Source organism: Narcine bancroftii, chromosome 6, assembly GCF_036971445.1.
Source record: "Narcine bancroftii isolate sNarBan1 chromosome 6, sNarBan1.hap1, whole genome shotgun sequence".
NCBI classification, from domain to species: Eukaryota; Metazoa; Chordata; class Chondrichthyes; order Torpediniformes; family Narcinidae; genus Narcine; species Narcine bancroftii.
Window position 1 is genome coordinate 181,299,399 of NC_091474.1, and position 25,441 is coordinate 181,324,839.

General features: G+C 40.2%; 1 protein-coding gene across 5 annotated transcripts in view; it reads left to right on the top strand.

The window, feature by feature from the left end:
• LOC138736812 (synaptotagmin-like protein 1) overlaps nucleotides 1-25,441 on the top strand; it is a 192,213-nt gene that overhangs the window by 81,020 nt on the left and 85,752 nt on the right. For all 5 annotated transcript variants that reach the window (XM_069886859.1, XM_069886862.1, XM_069886864.1 and 2 more), the window contains 2 exons: nucleotides 2,440-2,503; nucleotides 3,470-3,518. In XM_069886859.1, coding sequence (XP_069742960.1) covers nucleotides 2,440-2,503; nucleotides 3,470-3,518 — 113 coding nt within the window. The remainder of the gene's footprint in view (nucleotides 1-2,439; nucleotides 2,504-3,469; nucleotides 3,519-25,441) is intronic.

The following is a 25,441-nucleotide window of genomic DNA, read 5'->3' on the forward strand; positions in this document are numbered from 1 at the left end:
GGCTTTTTGTATGCCCCATCCCACTAGTAAAGGGATGAAGAGACTCAGAGAAATGGGAATGTTTAATTCCCAGTCTTCTTTCCTCAATGTTGTCTCTGATAGACCAGAAGATATTCAGATTACCAACAGAGAGCAACTTAAATAAGTGGTCCCGAAGGCTGAAGCAGCCCGGTGAGTTGTCGCAGCCCACTCCAGCCATTCCCTGATGGCCCCCACTGACCGCCCTGCCCTGATGTCCCCCAGTGTCTCCCCCTGCCCTATGGGGATCATGGAGGGAGAGAGGTGAGTGAGTGGGAGAGAGGGAGGTGAGATAACATCTTCATAATGCATGGCAGAACACTGCGCTCCACCACTGATGCTACCTTGGAGAGGGATTGGAGTCAGCGCCTTGCAGCCGGTTGGGGAGCATTCATGAAGGCAAGTTTTCCAACGTGAGGGCAGAGAATCTTCACCTTTATTTTTAGATTTTTTTTGCTTTATGAAAGGGCCAATTGTCTTATTCCAAGGAGAAAACCAGACTTGCTTTCAGTATTATTCGCAACAAGGCCCAAGGCTCTATCTGAGCTCCTGCTCTGTTTCCTGGCCAAGTGCCATTCAGAAGGTGGGGTTCCATCAAAAGTATAACCAACTCATTTAAATGACCAAACTCGTCAAATTTGTATAAATGACAGTGAGTCCTGAAGTTAAGGCATTTTGTTCAGCACATTCAATACCAATACTGTGTTATTGTTGTATCTCATTAACAAAAAAGAATAAATGAAGGTGCTGCTATAATGGCAGAGCTCTGCTGCTGGTGAGAATCTGTGGAGAGCCGAGAGCAAAGTCTCAACACTCTAACTGCCCAGACTGACTGCCATTGGTAATGTATAGGATTAAATCGGTTGTTAAAGGAGTCAACTTCGATTTATTTTAAAATCCTATAACTGCAGAACCTGGGCCCAAGATTTCAGCACCTGTGATCGGCAGTGGCCACAAAGGTTTGTAGACTCTGAGAAAGCAAAGGACTGGTGCAGGGGGGTAGTAGAAAACAGGAATACCACCCCCCCCACCCATTGAGAGGGAAAAACAGAGGAGATGACCCACGGGACAGTGATCATGGCAACAGACCAGTAAGGGTCTCTGAGGATGAAGAAAACACAAGCAGCGGACTGTTGGTGACTGGAGGCAAAAGACTTGCACCAAGCTATAAACTGCTGGAGACTGGCTCGAGACTTGGAACCAGAAAGTGCGAGAATGCTGGAGGATTCCTGATTGTGTCAGAGGTGTACATCTGGAGCTCAGGTTGCTGGTGGGAGGTGCTGGAGGTGAATCCATGGTCACTCAGTGATTCTGGGAAGACTCTCTTTTGCTTCTCTTTCTTTGGCTGTAAAGGGCATTGGGCAATGTTCCCGGAGCTGCTGTAGCTCTACAGCAGCAGCGCTGCCACTGGTGAGGACCTGCAGAGAGTGAGGGAGCAGAGATGCAGTGCTCCTGCGGGGTCCAGCCACCCCGTTGACTGCTGTCGGCTCCACGTGGCTTTGAACAACCTGTGATGGAGCCAACATGACCGCGGGACTGCGCCCAAGATGGCGGCACTTATTAATCGGCAGCAGCCACTCCAGGTAAGTGGAGAACTGGAGCAGGGCACCAGACAATAGGAAGATCACACACTGTCTGAGAGGGAGAAGCGGAGGAGATGACCTGCGTGGATGGTGACCACAGTGGCAAACCAGTGAGGGGGCTCTGCGGCTGAGGACCAGTACATGCGGCGGGCTGCTGGCAACTCGAGGGTAGGAACCCGTGGAAGCTGTGGGCTGCTGGAAACTGCTGTTGGGAGGCTCATGCCATGCTGTAGACTGCTGGAGACTGGCTTAAACTGCCTGGAGGGGTAACCGGTATCTGAACTGGGATGTGAGGAGGTGCTGAGGGTGCTGGAGGATCTCTGATCGTGTCAGAGATTCAGATCTGGTGCTTAGGTTGCCAATGGTTTGGATTGGACTCTGTGTGGCTGTGGGGGCTGCAGAAGCACTGGGGGAAAATCAACGGACACTCGGTGACTCTGGGGTGACTTTCTTTTGCTTCTCTCTCTCTCTCTCTCTCTCTCTCTCTCTCTCTCTCTCTCTCTCTCTCTCTGACTGTAAGAACTGTAAGAGGCGCTTAGGCAATATCTGCCAGTGGTGAATCTGTCTGGCTTGCAGCAGGCTCATATGAAATATGACACTGTTTTAGTACTATGATAATAAATTGAATCTTGAATCTTTGTCTGCCTTATGGTAGACTAAATACAATTTTGTGTTATATCACATTTTCTGTTTTATGACATGGCAATAAAATAATCTTGAATCCAATGAAAAAAGAAATAATATCTTGCATCAAAAAAGTATATACTTTAAAAATTTTAGATCAATTTTAGATGTGAATTTCTTCATAACTATTGCTTTGATGTTTTTGTTTGAACAGACTAGAAAACGAAGCAGAATCCATACCACAGATAAACATGACGATTTCAGAACCCAATCTTCAGGTTAGACTCGGGACTTACCTTATGTATTCAAGACCTTTCTGGACCTTTACTGTTGATCTTAAGTTCTGTGTTCCTACTTGTCTACAGAGAAAGCTAAAAAAAAATCATATTAGCATCATAGATGAATCTGTTCTCTAAAAGCTGCTCTCTATGAATTTCGATATTTGATTGATCTAGCGGAAATTAAGAATGAAAACTAATATCCAAGTATTCATATTGCCCTTTTCTACAATGAAATTCAAAAATGTCCTTTCACCTAACAATAACAGATAGTCTCTGGTAACATTCATATAACCATATACAGCACAGAACAGGCCAGTTTGGCCCTACTAGTCCATCCCGGAACAAATCCCCACCCTCCTCGTCCCACTGACCAGCACCTGGTCCATACCCCTCCAATCCTCTCCCCTCCATGTAATTATCCAGTCTTTCCTTAAATGTAAATAATGTCCCTGCTTCAACCACCTCTGCCGGAAGCTTATTCCACACCCCAACCACCCTTTGCGTGAAGAAATTTCCCCTCATGTTCCCCTTATATTTTTTTTCGGGGGAAAAAAATTCCAAGAAAGGATGGAGTTGCCTTTGAACCACTGTGGATAATTAAAATGTATGTGTGGAGCTCAATTCCGAAGATTTAAATTCAAGACCACAGACCTTCATCCAGGAGTATTTTAATACAGCACATTGCTTAAATTTAGATGCTCTTGTCCATTTATTCTCCACAACATATTGTCCAAATGCTGCTACTGCAGTGGCTGTGCCTTGGTCAGTTTACCCAAATGGAGATTCTTGGATGGCTGATTTTCAGTTTATAAATACAGTTTAGAAGCAATGACAGCAGTCTGTAATCCCAATAAAATGGATGGAAATTTAATAGATGAGAAGTGTTGTTGCAGATACAAGCACTAAAATTGTGTTGTCCTGATGAGAGTTTAATTTTCTTTCTTTTCCCTTGCCCTCATTCAGGCCCCTCCAAGCAGATTAGAAATGAAAGATGAAGCAGAGAAATGGAAAGGTAGAGTACATTTACAAAGCTATTTTGAGGGGCAAGATTATGACACACTAAATTTAATCTGCAACTGTTTTGTATATGCAAATAATATGATGGAAATTTGAAAAACAATTGACAACAAAAGTAAGCAGAAATTTCTTGGCAAAAGCAAATTTTTTGTTTTCTTTCTTGAATACTTAGAGTCAAACAACAAATCTTAAAATTGGATAGATTTGAGGCCAATTATGTTTAGAAAAATATGATTTAACCTGGATTATGTTGAATGAGTCTATTTCTGGGAGAAAACACACCTATTGGGAAGCTAGACCCATTATTCTTTGCAACAATTTTTGTTGCCATTATTTAACACTCTTCCGGCATTGAGTGCACCCTTAATGACCTGGTGCTTAGTGGAATGACCATTTCTGCCTTTGCTAATATAAAATGAAGTTTTGGACTGGAATAATAACCATCATTCAAAACATTCATGGTAAAATCTGGTGTACTTGCTAAGATTCTGCTGATGTTGGATAATGTTTGAACAATCTATAATCAGCACAGACATTGCCCAGTCACATCTTGAGATCTTTATCATGTGCACTGAAGCGAAGTTTGTGCAATTGGGTGTTAAGGTCAAGAGTCAACAGTGTCACCACAGGAAGCAATCTATTATTGGGTCATCAGAATGGCAATGACCACCTTCAAGATGGGTTAGAACCTCAGGGCAGGAGGCAAAGACATCTCACAGTCTCCATCTTCGACCTGCCTCACTCTGGAGAGCAATGCATTTATTGTACAGGTTTGTGGCTTTCAAATGCTATCTTTATCAAGGTATATGAAATACATCAGGAAAACCTTCAGCTATGCTCTTATACCTGAGTAGCTTCTGTTTCCTGAAATCTAAACCACATTGGATCCTTGTAAGCAGCTGCAAAAGATCACTGCTTTGTCTCCTAAAATGCTGCAGACTGCTGCCTTGGGGAGATCCAGGCCTGTATTTGAGGACCGCAAAGTTGGCTTAGCAATTAGCGCAATGCCTTTACAGCAATGGTGATCAGGACTGGGGTTCGAATCCCACAAGGAATTGGCATGTTCTCCCCGTGTCTGCATGGGTTTTCATCAGGGGCTCTGGTTTCCTCCCACCATTTGAAACGTACCAGGGATGTAGATTAATTTGGGTGTAAATTGGACGGCACTGGCTCATGGGCCAAAATTGGTCTGTTACCGTGCTATATATCTAAAGTTAAGTTTGAATTCATTGAGAAACCTAAGCATCTTGGACCCTGGGGTGGGTTATGTGGATGGTTGATGGATAGTAGAGGGCTGAAAGGTCTCTTCATGATGTAGGTATCTGTGATCATCAAGGGTTTCTATTAATAAATTGGATCTCTGGATCTTTTAATTAGCAGAGTAGGATTCTATCTCTCAATGTTTAGGATATTGTGGATTTCTTGATAGTCAAGGTCCTTTGTCTAGAAACCACACAACAGGACTTCATCCGCAGGGTTAACCTGCTTGAGATTTTCTGTAGCCTGCACTGCCCAGAGGGAGATGCTCTACGGAATAACTTCATTTTCAATGGGGAAGGAGAACCTGCATTGATATATCCCAAAGAGAGTACATTGATTTTGAATGTTTAAAATATGAGGGGATTCTCTCACATAAGGGGTGATGGTTCGAATCATCTTAACCACTCTGGTCTCCTGGCACTTATCTCACTGATGAGGATTTCCAAATACCCTCAAGTGAATTGGTAACTGTCCCGATCTCCATTACACCTTTCTCTCCACCATAGAAACCTTTCTCTCCATTACACCTTTCTCTCCACCATAGAAACCTTTCTCTCCATCACACCTTTCTCTCCATCATAGAAATCTTTCTCTCCATTACACCTTTCTCTCCACCATAGAAACCTTTCTCTCCATCACACCTTTCTTTCCACCATAGAAACCTTTCTCTCCATCACACCTTTCTTTCCACCATAGAAACCTTTCTCTCCATCACACCTTTCTCTCCACCATAGAAATCTTTCTCTCCATTACACCTTTCTCTCCACCATAGAAACCTTTCTCCCCATCACACCTTTCTCTCCACCATAGAAACCTTTCTCTCCATTACACCTTTCTCTCCACCATAGAAACCTTTCTCTCCATCACACCTTTCTCTCCATCATAGAAATCTTTCTCTCCATTACACCTTTCTCTCCACCATAGAAACCTTTCTCTCCATCACACCTTTCTCTCCATCATAGAAATCTTTCTCTCCATTACACCTTTCTCTCCACCATAGAAACCTTTCTCTCCATCACACCTTTCTCTCCACCATAGAAATCTTTCTCTCCATCACACCTTTCTTTCCACCATAGAAACCTTTCTCTCCATCACACCTTTCTCTCCACCATAGAAATCTTTCTCTCCATTACACCTTTCTCTCCACCATAGAAACCTTTCTCTCCATCACACCTTTCTCTCCACCATAGAAACCTTTCTCTCCATCACACCTTTCTTTCCACCATAGAAACCTTTCTCTCCATCACACCTTTCTCTCCACCATAGAAATCTTTCTCTCCATTACACCTTTCTCTCCACCATAGAAACCTTTCTCTCCATCACACCTTTCTCTCCACCATAGAAACCTTTCTCTCCATCACACCTTTCTCTCCACCATAGAAACCTTTCTCTCCATCACACCTTTCTCTCCACCATAGAAACCTTTCTCTCCATTACACCTTTCTCTCCACCATAGAAACCTTTCTCTCCATCACACCTTTCTCTCCATCATAGAAATCTTTCTCTCCATTACACCTTTCTCTCCACCATAGAAACCTTTCTCTCCATCACACCTTTCTCTCCATCATAGAAATCTTTCTCTCCATTACACCTTTCTCTCCACCATAGAAACCTTTCTCTCCATCACACCGTTCTCTCCACCATAGAAACCTTTCTCTCCATCACACCTTTCTTTCCACCATAGAAACCTTTCTCTCCATCACACCTTTCTCTCCACCATAGAAATCTTTCTCTCCATTACACCTTTCTCTCCACCATAGAAACCTTTCTCTCCATCACACCTTTCTCTCCACCATAGAAACCTTTCTCTCCATCACACCTTTCTTTCCACCATAGAAACCTTTCTCTCCATCACACCTTTCTCTCCACCATAGAAATCTTTCTCTCCATCACACCTTTCTCTCCACCATAGAAACCTTTCTCTCCATCACACCTTTCTCTCCACCATAGAAACCTTTCTCTCCATCACACCTTTCTCTCCACCATAGAAACCTTTCTCTCCATTACACCTTTCTCTCCACCATAGAAACCTTTCTCTCCATTAAACCTTTCTCTGCACCATAGAAACCTTTCTCTCCATTAAACCTTTCTCTCCACCATAGAAACCTTTCTCTCCATTACACCTTTCTCTCCACCATAGAAACCTTTCTCTCCATCACACCTTTCTTTCCACCATAGAAACCTTTCTCTCCATCACACCTTTCTCTCCACCATAGAAATCTTTCTCTCCATTACACCTTTCTCTCCACCATAGAAACCTTTCTCTCCATCACACCTTTCTCTCCACCATAGAAACCTTTCTCTCCATCACACCTTTCTCTCCACCATAGAAACCTTTCTCTCCATTACACCTTTCTCTCCACCATAGAAACCTTTCTCTCCATTAAACCTTTCTCTGCACCATAGAAACCTTTCTCTCCATTAAACCTTTCTCTCCACCATAGAAACCTTTCTCTCCATTACACCTTTCTCTCCACCATAGAAACCTTTCTCTCCATTAAACCTTTCTCTGCACCATAGAAACCTTTCTCTCCATCACACCTTTCTCTCCACCATAGAAACCTTTCTCTCCATCACACCTTTCTTTCCACCATAGAAACCTTTCTCTCCATCACACCTTTCTCTCCACCATAGAAATCTTTCTCTCCATTACACCTTTCTCTCCACCATAGAAACCTTTCTCTCCATCACACCTTTCTCTCCACCATAGAAACCTTTCTCTCCATCACACCTTTCTTTCCACCATAGAAACCTTTCTCTCCATTACACCTTTCTCTCCACCATAGAAATCTTTCTCTCCATTACACCTTTCTCTCCACCATAGAAACCTTTCTCTCCATCACACCTTTCTCTCCACCATAGAAACCTTTCTCTCCATCACACCTTTCTCTCCACCATAGAAACCTTTCTCTCCATTACACCTTTCTCTCCACCATAGAAACCTTTCTCTCCATTAAACCTTTCTCTGCACCATAGAAACCTTTCTCTCCATTAAACCTTTCTCTCCACCATAGAAACCTTTCTCTCCATTACACCTTTCTCTCCACCATAGAAACCTTTCTCTCCATCACACCTTTCTTTCCACCATAGAAACCTTTCTCTCCATCACACCTTTCTCTCCACCATAGAAATCTTTCTCTCCATTACACCTTTCTCTCCACCATAGAAACCTTTCTCTCCATCACACCTTTCTCTCCACCATAGAAACCTTTCTCTCCATCACACCTTTCTCTCCACCATAGAAACCTTTCTCTCCATTACACCTTTCTCTCCACCATAGAAACCTTTCTCTCCATTAAACCTTTCTCTGCACCATAGAAACCTTTCTCTCCATTAAACCTTTCTCTCCACCATAGAAACCTTTCTCTCCATTAAACCTTTCTCTCCACCATAGAAACCTTTCTCTCCATCACACCTTTCTCTCCATCATAGAAATCTTTCTCTCCATTACACCTTTCTCTCCACCATAGAAACCTTTCTCTCCATCACACCTTTCTCTCCACCATAGAAACCTTTCTCTCCATCACACCTTTCTCTCCACCATAGAAACCTTTCTCTCCATCACACCTTTCTCTCCACCATAGAAACCTTTCTCTCCATCACACCTTTCTCTCCACCATAGAAATCTTTCTCTCCATTACACCTTTCTCTCCACCATAGAAACCTTTCTCTCCATCACACCTTTCTTTCCACCATAGAAACCTTTCTCTCCATCACACCTTTCTCTCCACCATAGAAATCTTTCTCTCCATTACACCTTTCTCTCCACCATAGAAACCTTTCTCTCCATCACACCTTTCTCTCCACCATAGAAACCTTTCTCTCCATTACACCTTTCTCTCCACCATAGAAACCTTTCTCTCCATTACACCTTTCTCTCCACCATAGAAACCTTTCTCTCCATCACACCTTTCTCTCCACCATAGAAACGTTTCTCTCCATTAAACCTTTCTCTGCACCATACTGTGCTGCTGCTGTTAGCTGTCATGGGAATTATTAATGCTGGAAGAGCCAATGCCTTCCTCATACAATTGAACCTGGTCCCTTGGGAAAGGCAGTGCTGTTAATTGAACACTGTTTCTGGGTATAAATCATCTAAACTTTTTATTGTCTTTTTGGATCACTGCCTTTTTTGTTGTGAACAACACTTTGAATTGGTGCTATGTGCCGTGTGGGTTTAGTGCAATTAAAACACATGAATTCCAATTTTGCAACGCAAAATTTCAGGGTTTCACTTGTTCCCTGATTTCTGCAAATAAAGAAAAATAGAAACTTCTGTAGGTTTAGCCTTGATCCATTTTTATATTGGGATTATTTTTAATTTCATTTCCAGAAGAGGTATTGATGAATGGCTCAAGCCTGAAACATCAATTATGTATTTTTAACTTTGCTACATGAAGGGCACTGTTTGTCCTGCTGGACTTCTCCAACATGTTGTGTTTTTATAGTCTGAATATCGTAGTAATTTGAAACAAAAATAAATGATCATTTTCTTGGTGGTTGAATTAAGTTTTATAGCAGACATCTTTCAGGATCCTTGATAGTACCCTGGAACCATACCTGCTTTACCAAAGTTGCTTGTGTCAGGGATTCTGGAAATGGCCAAGGAATTTTGTTATTGAATATCAAAATGTCACAGAGATCATTTCAGTTATTTTGGTTGCACTGGCTATTTGAAAAGGTCATATTCCTTTCTAATAGGTATGAACTCAGGGGCCAGAATGGTCTGCTACCATGCTGTTCATCTAAATTTAAAAAAAACGTCCAAGTATATATTATTGGTTAAGGTCAATGCATTCTTGTCAACTGCTGCTCCTCACTGCGAGTGAGAGACAGTTAAGAAATTGCCCTTGCAATGTTAGTCACAGTTAGTCGATATGCAATAAATATGTAACATAATGTTAAATCTTTTTGGACTAAAGAGTTCCTTTGAGATCTATTTACTATTCTTGTTTATACATGGACCTTGGAGCTGAAACTCAAGGCTGCAATGTGCCTATTATGCTCTTTCTGAAGGAGCTTAGAAAGTTGGATGAATGGGACCAAAGCCCAAATACTCAAATGAAAGCTGGACAATTGAGCATCCATAAATCCAGTGATTATTTTTGAAACCCTTTCCATCCAGAAATTACCTTAAGGTTGCTTCTTCTGTGTAGTCCTCATTAGTAGGATCCCACCACTCACTCTACCACCTTCCCCTCTTCTTCAATCAGTATAAGAAGTCTTCATGACCAGCATCTCTTGCCCCTTGGGTTAACCAAATTCACACCATCCTTTCATAGTTAGAGCAATGAAAAATCAAATGGTTAAAGGAAGTTTTTGTGGAGGCAGAAGAATGGTCAATGTTTTATGTTGATATCCACAAGGATTGGAAGTGTAGAGGGAAGATGGATAGTATAAATTGGTGAGGGGGAGGTCTGAGGCAAGAAGTGGCAATGGATAGGTGGATCCAGGTGAGGAAGGGAATGATGGGGAGATAGGATAGAGGAGGGTGGTGGTACTGACAGAGACCGAAAAGTGGTAAGTGGTGTCAACAAAGGGTTGCAGAGTCTGGATACAGAAACTGATAAGTGAAATGACATAATGGAGGAACGATGAGCAGATGGAACTATTTGAGGGAGGGGATAAGAAACCCACTGAGGAAAGTGTATGGTAATGGATAAATGAAATCAAGTGGGTGAGGGGAAAGAATTTGGGTAACTAAGGCCTGGCAAAGGGGGATAGAAAGAAGGGGGAAAGAACTTGGGGAGATTAGAAGTAAAGAGAAATAACCACAGGCTGATATTATTCATCTCATTTGGACACAGAATACCCAGATGGAATATGAGAAACTATTCTTCTACTTCCCTTAAACCTTACTCTGGCAATTGAGAAGTCCGTGAACATACAGATGAAGTGTAGGAATGGGGAAGAGAGCTCAAGGTGGTGGTCTTCATGTGCAGATCTTCCAAGTTTGTCTGTTGCATTTGGTGCTCATAATGTTGCCTCTTCTACCTCTACAAAAACATTTCTTTATTACCTTCCACTTGTCTGAAAATCAACCAATGGTTTGGGTCAGAATCAAATCCATTGTTTCTGGGAAAATCACATTTCTCTATCCTGACAGGGAACAGAAATATTTGTGCTACTCTCTACAATAGAACTTAAAAAAAAAATGCTGGCATTTCATTAAAAATGGATTTGGTAGCTCACAGGAGCAAACTTGTGGTTTTGACTATTGCTGGAATGGATCAGAATTGAAATTGATAAAAACTTGATGTTTCAGAGAAGTGCGTCAATTTAATGAAATAATTTGCACATAGCCCTCAAGGCAAACTGATAATTATCATAGAATGATATGTTCTTGTTCACGAATCATGAATGGTGTCAGTGTGGTAACTATAATGTCATATAAGTTACATTCCTTCGACTGCTCTTCTGAAATTGGCAGGCATGATGTTAATGTGAGAACCTCATTAAAAATACATTCTATTTCATTCAAACATGATGGATGGTGTATTAGGACTGATGGTGATGAATTATGCTTGAGAATTTATTTCCAATTGTAGCAATTCTATCATCTGGCACCTCATTTTTGCTGTTCATTAATGCATCTACTGTGATTCACGCTGCAGAAAACAAAATAAAAATGCATACAAAGATGGGATTTTGAATTTACAACACTTGTGGTAGTGAATGTCAGAGTAGAGTTTCAAAGCAGTGTAAAATGGTATAGGAAATTGCTTTTTCTTCAGTGTTGTTCAATTGAATTAGCTCCCTAGCTTCTCGAGTAGCTGAGAGACAATTCACTTCCCTGGGGAATTGTGAGCAGATTTCAATGATCATTTTTATTATCTAATTTTTTGTGTCAAGGTATGGAGTGTTTTCCTTGATGTTTATGAGAGGTAATCTATCATTCTCTGGCATATAATAATTCTAGATTTGAGGTTTCCTGCTAATTGTGGAAGGTCAGAATTAAATAATAGAAATACAGCAATGAATAAATCAAAAGTCAGGAATTATACTTGACTGTTGAAATCCATAAATTTAATGCAAAGAAGTTTCCAATGGATTGAATCTGATTTTCATTGCATGTTGTCAAACAAAATATTTGTTCTGTACATTTTTGCTTATATTTAAATTTAATAAAATGTAAAATTCTCTTAGGTTTGCTTCACTGTAAGATTGGGTTAAAATTAGGCAATTTTCTGATAAAATATTGGAGGAATCATTTGCATGAATAAATGATTTTGTCTGAACATGCTCTTGGCTTACAATGGCTCCAATATGTTTAGGATGGACATGTTCTGTTCACACCCTGCAAGGTCACCCAATCCAAAGTGAAAGGAGGAAAAACTGGTGACTATTCCATACACTCGTTACATCAGAAATTTTAAGCATCCCCAATTTTTCCCTCAATCACACAATCTAACTCTCTGAATGCCTGTATCCCTACTCTTTCTCAGCACATGTATGTCTCAAATGCCCACTTCCCTTATTACCCAATCTCAATAATTTTTTCTATAATCCTATTAATCATTCTCTCTTGCCCCCCCCCCCCACCCCGCCCCACTCACTTTCTCCCTGCTTACAGCCATCTCACAGTGACCAACTCCCATGCACTTTCTACCTGAATCCCAGCTTATCAAGACATCGGTCCCCTTTCCGAAGCCTCCAGGATCAACCCCTTCCTCTACTTAAAATCATCTTTCCTCAGTTCCTCCAAATGTAAAGTCTTTCTGATTGTCATCTACTGAGCCAGCACCACAGATCACCATTATTCACAAAACACCTAGATCATAATCCAGAACACTGAGGTCACTGTCTCTGCCTCCTCCAGCCCACCCAAACACCTGGATCAAAACCTCTCATGAATCCCACAAAATACCCAACCCATTGATTCCTCTTCCAAATGCCTGGACCACTAATTTCTGTCAAAACACCTCAGTGACTAACTCACCTCAAAACACTTGCATCTTCACCTCTGAAGACTTCCCAAACTCCCAGATTCATCATGAGTACTGGTACAATCCAGTTTCAACCTCTTTTGGTGAAGACTTGTGTAATGATTCCTGAGCTTGGCTTTGGTGGAGTCCATGTTGCCAGTTCCAAACCAAAGTTATTTATTTTTCAATCTTTTTATTGGTTTTAACATGCAAAATGCATAGGTAATAATAATAAAATAAATTAATATCAAGATACAATATCAAATAACAATGAACAAGGTATATATTATTAAATGGGAAAAAAAAACATATATTCCTAAATTAAGTTAAGAAGTCCACTACTAATAATAATAACTATGATTTGTTTTTTTTAAAGTTAATTGTTATATTTTTAAAAAAGGACAATTCCTCAATTATTTTTTCCTGAATCCCTGAAGAAAATAAATTAACATTTTTGAAGATTTGTTCTGCTCAATTGAAGAAAAATTGCTTTTATTGATAATCAAGATGATGACTGAACAATGCAATATATACATTATATTGCCACCTTCCAAAATTTATTACAAAAGACAGTGATTAATACAAGCAAAGGAGAAATATAATCTTTAATACGATGGAATATTGCAGTTGAGCACAATGCAAGATGTTGATTGCTGAATTTTTTTTGTCTTTATTGCTCATATAATTCTGGTTAAAAGGCCAACATTTAACCTAAACAAAGTCCCAGTGCTCTGCACCAAGCAATTATCTAATTTTCAAAAACCGTTTTTAGCAGGGAGCCGCTGTAAACTGAACAATCTTCTAGCAGTTTATTTTGGGGGAAAAAAATATGCACATGTGGCGGCTCACCACTAGGCAGGCGAACCAGCCACGCGGCGGGGCAGCCAGCCAAAATGGCGCCGTCGGGGGTGTTCCCTTCCTCCCAGCAAGGGGCTCAGAAGCCCCGTGCTGGGGGACCAAGTGACGCCCGGGTGACGTCAGCGCCCTCCAGCGCGGTTCTCAGCCAGGTCCGGGCTGGGAGTATAAGTACAGCCCAGCAGCCTGCAATAAACCAGTCTGCTCACTGAGCTCAACCGGTCTGGTTGTGTGTGTTATTGCAGGAGCAGTGTAGCCGCCGCTACACACACATAAAAAATATTGTTCTTTCCAGCAAGAATTTTATTGAATAACAATCTTGTCTGTTGACTATAATCTGAATTGCCAATTAAATATTGCATAAGTCAATGCTGAAGCAGAGTTGACTGAAAGCTATCTCTATTGATTTAACATGTGTAGAGGTACTAAATACTGTCAGTTTGATTAGTCATTATGACTCTTTGCAGTTTGGCAACTTCAGTCATCAAACCTGAAAAATTTTATTTGGCTACTCATACTCTTTGTAGGCTTGGGGCTATTTCGTGCAACAATGCTGATCAAGTTGTTTCCTATAGATTGCTGTTCAGTCATTAGATACAAGAGCTTCTAATCATCTGTAGTCTCTATTAACTGTGCCCTTTGTTTCCATTTTTATTGGAGCCATCTTATTGTTACTTAATCACATGCTGCTGACTGATTTCAAATTACTTTGAACATGTAGCAGTTCCTGTAATATTATGCCAGAAAAAAATATGAACATAATCTTCATGGTTTTTATCAAACCAATGTGAATGGAGTCTAGCCATTGAATGGGCCTGGTTAAATCATCAGAAAATTGATGGAATAGGCATTTCTTTGAAAAATTCAAGAAGGAACTAGATAAATATTTGGCCTGTAGGTGAGAGAGAAAAAAAAACCCAAATTGTATTGCTTTAGTTGTTCCATGTAAGGATTCATGTTTTGAAGTCTATTGAGTTGGTGTGAAACTGTAGTAAAAAGACTTTGTGATTTTTTTTGGTGGGGGGGGTGTGATTTTTCATGCATCTGTGCGTGATAAATTTTATTTTCCAATGTTAAACAGTGGAACTGTTAATGGTTACTATTTACTGTGGACTCTGTTGGCTTTGTTTTCAGATTCACAATGCTATTAAGCTCACTCTGTGACTGGAAGCTGGTTCGCAGTAGTTATGGATTCAGATAAATAAATGCCATGCCCAACAAACAAGAAGCCATTTCATTACCCAAGCTGCCCTAATGTGCACTGAGCATTCATAAGTAATTCTGTTGCATACTGTTAGTTTGATTTTCTTGACACCACTGAGAGGGTTATTAGTTTGCAATTTTTTCATATGCGGTGAAATATTTAAATGTTACTTACCTTCAAGAGTTTATTCTTCCAGAAATCTAACCCACTGGCCAAGCCAATCAGCAAATAATTGCAGTGCTGACCACACTTTTCTGTTCATTTGTTCTAATGGACCGATAGCAAGGAAAGTGTAGTCCTGGTATTTTGATTCACTGCATGTGGGCTGCAGAAATAGTTCAGCAAAATAAGATGGGGAAAATAGCTCTTAAGTGCAAGATGACTTTCTGTTCATTAGTGATAATGTTTCATTGAAAAGCATATTTTAGTGTGAGCCAGAGATTGGATTAGTCTGAGTAAATACCAGGTACTTCGTGCTGATGAAGTTGGTCAATAATATTTTGTGACAGCTCATCTGAAGCATTTGATTTTGTGCCTCTTCCAATCTGTTTTACAGATTACTGATGATCTTGTACACAATTTTGTTTTATTCTAAAGTTTCTTATAATTTTTGAAGCTTTTCTTGGAGTGACTGTGTATTTGGGGCTGCCAGGAGTCATAGAGAATAAGGCTTTTGTAAACAAGGAAGCATGAGAACCCCATTGGCAGAACTTGTATAGTTGATTATTCAGCAATATGCTTTTCATATATAAGAATCAATACTGTGAAGCTTCCGTCCCTTGTATTACCGTGGCTTCATTTTAACAGTAATTCCTTAGTAGTAGTTTTAAAAGGAGATTTGGAAATTAAGATTCAAAACTTGCATTTTGTTTTGCATTAACTTGCATGAAGTTTACCTTGTTGGTATGCTCTTCCAATTGGGTTTTGTTGATGGTTGCTAGGGATTACAAGTAAAGGGCTTAACATTGGAATGACAAGGTGGTAGTGGTCTTTTTATGAGATAATACAGAAATTTTGGCTTTGGAGAATGAAAATAACTAAGGATACCTACTAGCTGTGGCAGAATCTAAATTATATAACCTGCTACAAAACCAAATCTGGTGCAGTAGGAGATGGCAAAGCTTCACTCCCAGATGAACTTGATGGTTTCTATGCCCAGTTTGGCCTCCAGAACAAGGAAGAAATACTGCGTAGCCCCATGTCCCCTCTACTGTCAGTATCTGAAAATGATGTGAGGGCTCCCTTCAGGAGAGTGAACCAAGGAAAGCATCTAGTTCGGAAGGAGTACCCGATTTTTTGTACTGAAAATGTGCTGACCAATTTGATAATGTATTCACTGATATCCTCAACATCTCACTCCATAAGAGCATGGGACCCATCTCTTTCAAAGAGGCCTTAATCGTACATGTGCCCAAAAAGAATGTGGTAACCTGTCTAAATGATTACCAACCATTGGCACTCAAATCCACACTGAAGAAGTGTGTTGAAGCATATCAGTTCTTGTCTGAGCAGTAACATGGACCTGTTCCAATTTGCTTACCTCAGCAACTGGTCAACGGGAGATGCGATCTCACTAAACACAAAACCCTTGAGAACATGGACAGCAAGATGCAGGCATCAGGACACTCTTTATAAATGTTTTTCTACATTCAACACTGTCATCCCCTAAAAATAATCAGCAAATTCCAAGACCTGGGTCTTAGTATCTCACTGTGTAATTGGATACTAGATGACCTCTCACCTCCAGACCACAATCAGTGAGGACTGGTAAGAGCATCTCCTCCATAATCAACATCTGTACTTGAGCATCACAGGCCTGCGTCTTCACTTTACTCCTATGACTATGTGGCTCAATACAATGTCATCTACAAATTTTGCTGACGATACCACAGCTATATAAAAGGTGGCGATGAGTCAGCATTCAAGAGGGAGCATGAAAAAATTGGACACATGTCATGGTGAAGAAAGCATGACAGTGCCTCTAGTTTCTTAGGAGTTTGCAGGGTATGACTTCACAAACCTTGGCAAACTTCTACAGATATGGAGTGGAAAGTGTGCCTGTTATGCACCAATACCTCTGAGAGGAAAACCCTGCAAAAGGTGGTAGACACAGCCCAGTACATCACAAGCAAAACTCTCCCTGCCATCGGGAAAATCTACAGGAGTGCTGCCATCAGAGAGCAGTGGAAATCGTCAAGAATCTACACCACCCTGGACATATTCTGTTATCGCAGCTAGAAAGAGGTATAATAGCCACAAGACTCATACCACCATGTTCAGGAACAGTTGCTACCCCTCCACTATTAGACAGTTAACAACAAAATCAATCAGAGACTCATTTAAGGACTCTTAATTTGGACCTTATTTATTATTGTGTAATTATATTTCTTTCTTTCTGTATTGCATAGCCAGTTTGTTTACAGTTATTTCTGTGTTTACATTTCTCTCTTTTGTATACATCTTTTTCTTGAGTATAGATAAAGTTACTGATAAGTAGAGATTCTGACTGGCCCGCAGGAAAAAAGAATCTCAGTTTTGTATATGATGTCGTGCATGTACTCTGTCAGAACTTTGAATTTTAATAGTGATAAACAATCATCAATAATAACTATTTCTATTTCCAATCCAGATGACTCAATTATCTGTGATGTGGAAATAGTAAAATGACCATGTTATTGCTGGATACTTTTCTAAAGTGAAGATTAACAGGATGTATTGTATCCAGTAACAGGCTCCCCCAGCCCACCAACCTGCATTGCTCAAATACATCAATTGAACTGCAAACCCTTTAATGTTTTTGGAGAATAACTTGCTGGCATCATTGAGAAAGCCAAACGCTGTGTTTTCATTCTGACAGCTGGACATTTGAGTTACTGAAAGGAAACCATGCAAGTCATGTGGAAAGTTAATCCACCTCACGGGAGTTCATTGTTAAGCAACCACCATGTTTCAGACTTCACAAAACCATACAAGTGTTGAAATTGAAGCTGAGATTAACAATAGTTGTTATTTGCTGTGCTTTCCATACAGCGAGTTAGATTGAGCATTTTCAATTTGAGGATTAATGAACTGATTGATATATTTGCATCTGTCAATAGGATAAGGAAGCTTAACAATCTTCACTGTCGCCCAAATCTGATTCAGTGAGAATATTCCTCAGTAATTACATTTACATTACAATAGATTTGGCAAATTTAGAAATGTTTTTTTCTTGCTAATGACTTTCAAGAGCAAGAATGATAAAGCAGCACTCAGAAATTTCAGGTGACTGATAGCTTTGAGTCTTGGTACAGTGATGGATCTTCACATTTTAGAGATTACCTATGCACTTCATACAATTTACCACAGTACTCCGGAAGGAATATTCATAGCTCAGTGCATTGCAGAGCTCAAACCAAAGCTGCATAAAGCAAAATGCTGTTTCATTCCTGTTTTTATTAAAGCACACAACCCAGTCATAAAAAAATTAAAATTCAGTAGAAGAAGCATGTGCTCCAAATGATTTGTAGGAAGTTAATGATGAATTTATGTTTGCCCCTACCTCAGATTTGCTGCTACAAGGTAAGCACATGGTCATCTCACAGGTGCAAATGAAACGTATTACAATCATTGCTCAAGAGGCCTTCAAAGATTTGTGAACACATTAATATTGTTCAATGAGAAAATATGATTCCCAAGCAGCCATGAGTGGAAATTGATAGGGTTTAATGCAGATCTTTCAGAGCTACTCAATTGCCATGGGGTTAACATTGGTGAATGCCTTACAGTTTTGCCCTGATGGTTTTTTTTTTGAGTGTGATTGTTGAAGCCAATAGTTGGTTTCCCATTATATAAAGTGTCGGCTCTACTGCCATGAAAGTTGATAGTGTTGTTGTACTGTATATGTACAGTAAACACAGGACAGACAATCCAAGATCTGAAACTATTTGCACATCACTGAATGAGAGTCAACAGTGAAGTCGAGATTTATGGAAAAAAAAACTAAAAAAAGTAATCTGTCCTGTTCATGGGAAATAGGTTTTCACAGAATTATAGCACAATAACATATTTGAATGAATGAATTGTTTTATGATTCAAAATGTATTAAGCTTCATTTTTCATGCTATCCAGACAATCCAACTTCATGATTGTATTACTACCAGCTACATTTATTTACGTACAGCTCATGATTCCAGTGCAGTTTAACAAACTTAAAATCATCAAAATAAAATATATATGCACATTCTGGAGAAACACATGAAATTCAGAACTAAGTCTGAGGATAAAGTTTTTGTAAAGAGAGTCATTCTTCAAGACTCCATTCATTGTGACTGAATGGATAATCTCAAGATAGATGAATAAATTAAGCAGCCTCAAATGATGCAGCAGCCTATGTCTCTCATCTAGAAATTGCAAAGGGTTATATATTATGTGAGCAGAAGCCTCCATACCTGAGTGACTGTGAACGAATTAATCTTAACAGATTAGAGTAGTGTTTTCAATTTACAATGAGATAAATGTAGTGTTACTTTTGTCCTCTCTTTTCAAAACATTCCCTTTTAAGAAAACTGTTTGTAATCCCTCTGTTGTAGTGTATATCTTTGGGCATACCCAATATCTTGAATGTGGTAATAAAACAAGCAGCCATTATGGTACAGAATTCAACAGTTTGTCTAATTAATCATCTATGTTTCAAAAACTGACGGTTGCAGTTTGCACAATGAATCTCCAACATTCCAACATAATCCCTGCCTCCACTCAATATTCAATCACATCCCTCTACCACTTCAAACAGATTTGGAGATTCCTGACCACTCACTCTCCCTTCAAGACTAAATCAATCCCCAACAGCAGACACTGACCATAATTTTGCTATTTATTGGCCACACCTTGACCCACCCCACCCTCTCTCCCCATGTTCACCAGAGCAAATGGACTTCCACATGCAGGGTATCCTATTTCCTACATGTGCTTTGCACTTGGGAACTACAAAAAGAAAAGGCCTGCCTCATTTTCTGTAACATTGCTCCATAATTATATAACTGCGTTTTGCAAATACTAATAGAATTTTTAGTCAATAAGCATCAATTATGGACATGATGACTGGAGTCTTCATTTTGTATGAAGGCCTAATACTGCAGGTCATTTGTAGGCAAATAGAATTTTTGTAGTTGTAGGATGAGTCCACAGTCAAAAAATATTGCTCATGATCCATACCAAGTATTTCTAAATTGTCTGAGTGCCAGGGACTTTTATTTTCACTATAATGTGTTTTATTTCAACCAGCATTGTTTCTTTAAGTTAGCTAATCTAGTGAGAGATAGTTTATTTAAAAAAAAACTAGAGATGAGGCTGCACTTGAGAATTATGGATAGTCTACGGCAGTAATTCTCAACCTTTTCTCCACCACTCACTTACCACCTTAAGTAATCCCTTACGAACCATGGAGTACCTATGCCATAGATGCTCTGTGGTTAGTAACAGATTACTTAAGGTGGTATGTGAGTGGAAAATAAATGTTGAGAACCACTGTGATAAAACAAAGAAACAATCTGTGTCAGAAATCATGGATGAGATCTCAAAATGATATTTCTCAAATGTTTTCATTACAAAGAAAAGACACAATAGATGAAGAATTTAGGAGGAGAAACATGACATTCTAAAGAAAACAACATTTAGAAAGTGGTAGATAACCTGGAGCACAAAAGGGTGGCTAAAATCGCAGGGTATCCTATGCTACTAGAGGAGGTAAAGGAGAAGGCTCTGGGGATCTGACAGATTTGTACTCCTCTTCCAGCCAGATGACTGGGGATTGCAAATGTTGTTCCTTGATACAAGAATGACACAGGGATGAGCAAAGTAACTGCAGTTCAGTGAATATTGCATCAGTGGTTGGGAACTTATTGCAGAAAATTCTAATGGATTGCTTTAACATTAATTCAAAAGGCAGGGATCGAGTGAGAATAAATCAGCATGACTTATGAAATTGTCCTGACTCAGTAATTCAATTTAAATTTTTTGTGGAGTTACCCAAGTTTATTGATGAAGGGAGTGTGATAACGTTGTCTACTTAGACTTTCTCAAAGCCTTTAACAGACTGATTCAAAAGATAAGACCCCATGGGATTGAAGATAAACTGGCAAATTAGATCAAAATTATACAGGCTTTGAGTCCATATGGTTCCATCTGTCCTTCTCTAACAGATCTTTCCCAAATCTTATCAAATTTCAGCTCTGGCAACCTTTTGGCCCTTTTAGATAGCCACTTTTTACACAGCCACTTTGTTCCGGAATGAAGGTGTCATTCCAGCCCCTGCTTTTTTTCCAGCCTCAGAGGTATTAACATTGCCGGATTGCTGTCTGTGTAAAAGGGGCGATCCAGCATTCCAGAACAATGTCGGGAAAGGAGTATGATGTTTCGATGACGTGTTATGTGTGAGACCCATCAGTGGGAAATTTGAACATTTTAAAACAGCAGGCAGCAGCTAATAGTTAGGATGGATACAAATTGGGGTGATAAAGAGATCTGTGAGCCCCTTGCCCTCCGAGCAGAGAACAAAATCAGGCAACATATTATGGGGACAGAAAAAGATGGCCTGATATTGGAAACCTGGCACAACACCTTAGCTTGGGACAAGGTGCAGGGGACAAGGAAGTTGAAAAGCCTACAAAAAAATTGCCATCGGGTGAATGACCATAATAGCAAGAGTGGTAGAGGGCATTTGGACTGGCCATATTTTGATCTGTGCTATTCCATCTGGGGCACAAGTCACTCTGCAAACCCGATGGATCTTCTGAGCAACATGGAGGATGCATCTTCCCCTGAGACCATTCCAGCTGCATCTCCATCTTCCAGCAGCAGTGCTGATGCCAGAGTCCCTTGCAGCATGGACACAGAGGCCAGCAATAAAAACAGTGAATCTGCACCTCACTATTCACCAGGTAAAAACATTTTTTTTTCAGATTTAACATTTATTTTTATGTGGTTTTTGTGAGTGTGTGTGCCCATCTCACTAAAGTTGTTTGTTTTATTGTTCTCTAGGATGCCTGCTGTGTCAGAAAAGGAACAAAAGGAAATAAAGGACTTGTTACTGGCTCTGGACCATGAGGATGTGGAGCGGCAGCACCTTCCAATGGAAGTGCAGAAGGCCCATGAGGAGCAGCTGAGGAGAGAGGTGCAGGAGATGGAGATAGCAGCACGGGAGGCCAATAGACATGTCAGCAGATGAAATGAATGGGTTCGGCAACATGTTTAAGGGCTTTGAGCATGAGATGCAGAACCAGGTCTCACTTCTGTGGGACCTGATTGCACTCACAGCATCTTCTGTACAACAGCACCTTCCTCCCGCTCAACTGCACCAAATTCCCACGTAACAATACCTCACTCCTCCATCTCAGAGGCAGTATTATTTTCTGCTACCACAGCAGAATTACAGCATCCACTAAACGGATGAAACAAGACATATGAGTCATTTAAATCACCTTCTTCCTCTTCCTTCCTCCAGTTGCTGGAATGATGTGACAGTTGTCCACACTGTGTTGTGCCTTACTACTTTTGCACATGGTTATTGGTGTTTTGTTTATTTGCCCAGTTGCAAAGAGTCATACACCACTGAATTAACCCTTTTTATTGTTGTTAACATGTTTTCAGTACACTACAATTCTCTGACATGTGCAATATACATTTCCTAAAAGTTGTTATTTGCTTAAATTGCTTACGGAATGGACATAATTTCTTCATGGATAGCCTGGTGACTGTATTGTTGTGCACCCTGATAAGCAACTCGATCAGGTTCTGGGAGATCGGGTAGCTCAGTGTTCCACTCTGGCAAGAAGTGCTCTTTGTTGGTTTCACATCTATTCTGTAGAACACAACAAGCAACAACAACATCTGATACAAAAGTGGGACAAATATCAAGGCGTTTGGCCGGACATCTCCAGCGACCTTTGAGATGTCCAAAAGCATTTTCTACCACCATACTTGCTGAGCTCAAATGGTAGTTAAAGCTTCGATGACATTGATTGAGTGTGAGGTGGTTAATGAACTCCTTCACCACTTCCTGAGGGGGTAAGCTGGGTCTCCAATTAGATATATGGGGATTTCCAGTCCATTAACAGTTTTCTCTGGGCAGAGCAATGTAGATGTATAAGTATTTTATGCAACCTCTGAGATCACACTCAATCAGTTCACTAATGTTTTCTAGTGGCTGTTTTACAATAAAATGATTGAACCTTGGACATGTCATCAACCTCATTTGAAGTAGACTCAGTCAGCCATTCATTCAGTGTGTGTATGTGTATATACATATACATATATACGTATAGTGTGATTGCATCCTATATGGTCACATGTGACAAATAAGCACAATTGATCGATTGATCCACACATATATCACTGTTCTGTTGGGAATATAAACTTACTTCACATGGGAAGAGGTACCCACCCTAATCCTTGGCCTTTCTGTAGATGGGCAAGTTGGCTAAAATTCAAGCATCGTACGTGCGACCAGGCCAACCCACATATACATCTGTGAAGCTGGAACAACAAAATCAACATATGGAATACATTAATTGATCAAGACAAATAATTGTAACTCAAGCCATGATCCTTACTGGCAGTTATGATCTACAACAGCTTGAAGAACAATGGAGTGCCACCCTTTCCAATTGTAGAAGGCTGTTGTGTCGTCATGTGGAGACGATGATGGGATTATGTGTGTCATCGATGGCACCAGAAAAAAATCCATCCATTGCCTTCTGAAGACAAACACCACTTGGTAGGTCAACAAAACATTTTTTTTAAAAAAGAGCCCTTTTCAATGCTCCAGTAACTTGGTGTACCCACACATACAGAGTACTGACACCAAAAATACAACTAATGGATCGATATTCACATGGGGTAGCATACCACCACAAAGCAACGGTGAGTCTAAGCCGAGGTTCCAGAGGTTGTTGCCAATCTGTTGTCTTGCACCTCAAGTGAGGCTCAGTGAGTTCCAATACAAAGTCAAAAGTGTTCCAAAACATACGAAAATGACGCGGCCACTCATCTTCATCATGGGCTCATGTGGTCTCTCTTTCCTACGCATTTTCTATTCAAGACCAGCGGAAATTGACTGATAAGAATAAAATGCCTTTCTGCCTCAAACAGTTCTCTGCTTTTCTTCAATTTCTCCTCCATTGTAGTTCTAATTGCATGAACATGTTGTTCACATGAATCCGCCCATCTATGCTTCATAAACTTGTGTACAATGCACAGGAAATTTGCTTGCATTCGAATAGTGGCATAAATATTCATGGCTAGCATAAGCAAATCAAGTTCAAACGCCACTTTTGTGTGGAAGGCAATGTCTGACACGTATATTATACATCACACTCTGTCACTGTTGAGTTGCACATCCCGGCTCTTTTGCTTCCGGACTGCCGGCTTACTGTCTAAAAAAGACACACTGACCTAGCATTATGACAGCTTTGTTTGGTTCAGTGTTAACGACCAAAGTCGGCTTAATACCAGGTCTTCTTTCTGGCAATATTGTGGGATTTCTGTGTAAAGAGTATATTTGTCTCAATGTATCACTCCATTCCACTCTGATTAACTCATTCTCTACTTGACCCAATTGTTTTTTCTTGCCTAGCACTCTCTACCTTTGTCTGACACCTGCCAATCAACTGCCTCTGTCCATCTTCCTTCACCTCTCTGTGGTTCACCAATCCCCACTGATCCTAATCAAATCCTCCCACCCTGTCCTCTTCGTCTCTTCTCTGCACGAATGTAGGTTTCCAGCCCAAAATGTTTTTTTTTTCTCTCACTGATGCTGCTTGACCTGCTAAGTTGTTTGTTGCTTGAAATTAGAGCCAAAATTGGCAGAGAGTGGTGGTGGGATTGCTGTTTTTCAGATTGGAAGTTTATGATTCGTGGAGTACTACAAAGAAAGTTGCTAGGAACTTTAATGTTCATGATATACGTCACTTGATTTTGATGTGAATGTATGAGATATGGACATTTTCAGATGGTATATAATTGAATGTGGATGAAGAAAATAATTGTTTCACGGTGCAGCAGAATATTTAGTAGCTGGACAAAAGGGATTATGGTACAATTTGATAAAAGTTTTCTGAGGTTGTTGGCAGTTCTGTTCACTGCACTATTGGGAGGATGTAAAGAGGATGCAAAGGAGATTCTTGAGTATGCTGGATGAATTGGAGCATGTGGGTTATTAGAAGATTGGATATTCTCTATTATGAAAGAGATTGATGGATGACCAGATAAAGGATAAAAAGTTTTCTCTGGTGAGTGGGAGGTTGTTAAGTTGGGAGGGAGAAGAGTGGTGATCAAAGGAAGATGCCTTTTAAAATAAGCACACACATAATGGTTGCAATATGATCTGCATGAGGAGGTAGACCTATCCTTATGCCACCTGGACCATGCAGACTTGTTCTTGAATTGACAAAGTATCAATGGCTGTGGGCCAAATGGAGTTGGTAAACTTGTAAACAATGGTGGGAATGAACATGATGGACCGTAGGGCCTGTTTTTGTGTTGTACAACTTCAAGACGGTGGAAGTAAAAAAGATTGTGGGATTTCAAAAGCAAAATAGATCCAGACCAAATAAAGTGTCCCAGATCTTTTGTGATAATTTCTAAAAATAATTTTTGAAACCTTGGCCAGGATACTTGGTGAGCTCTCCCATTCTT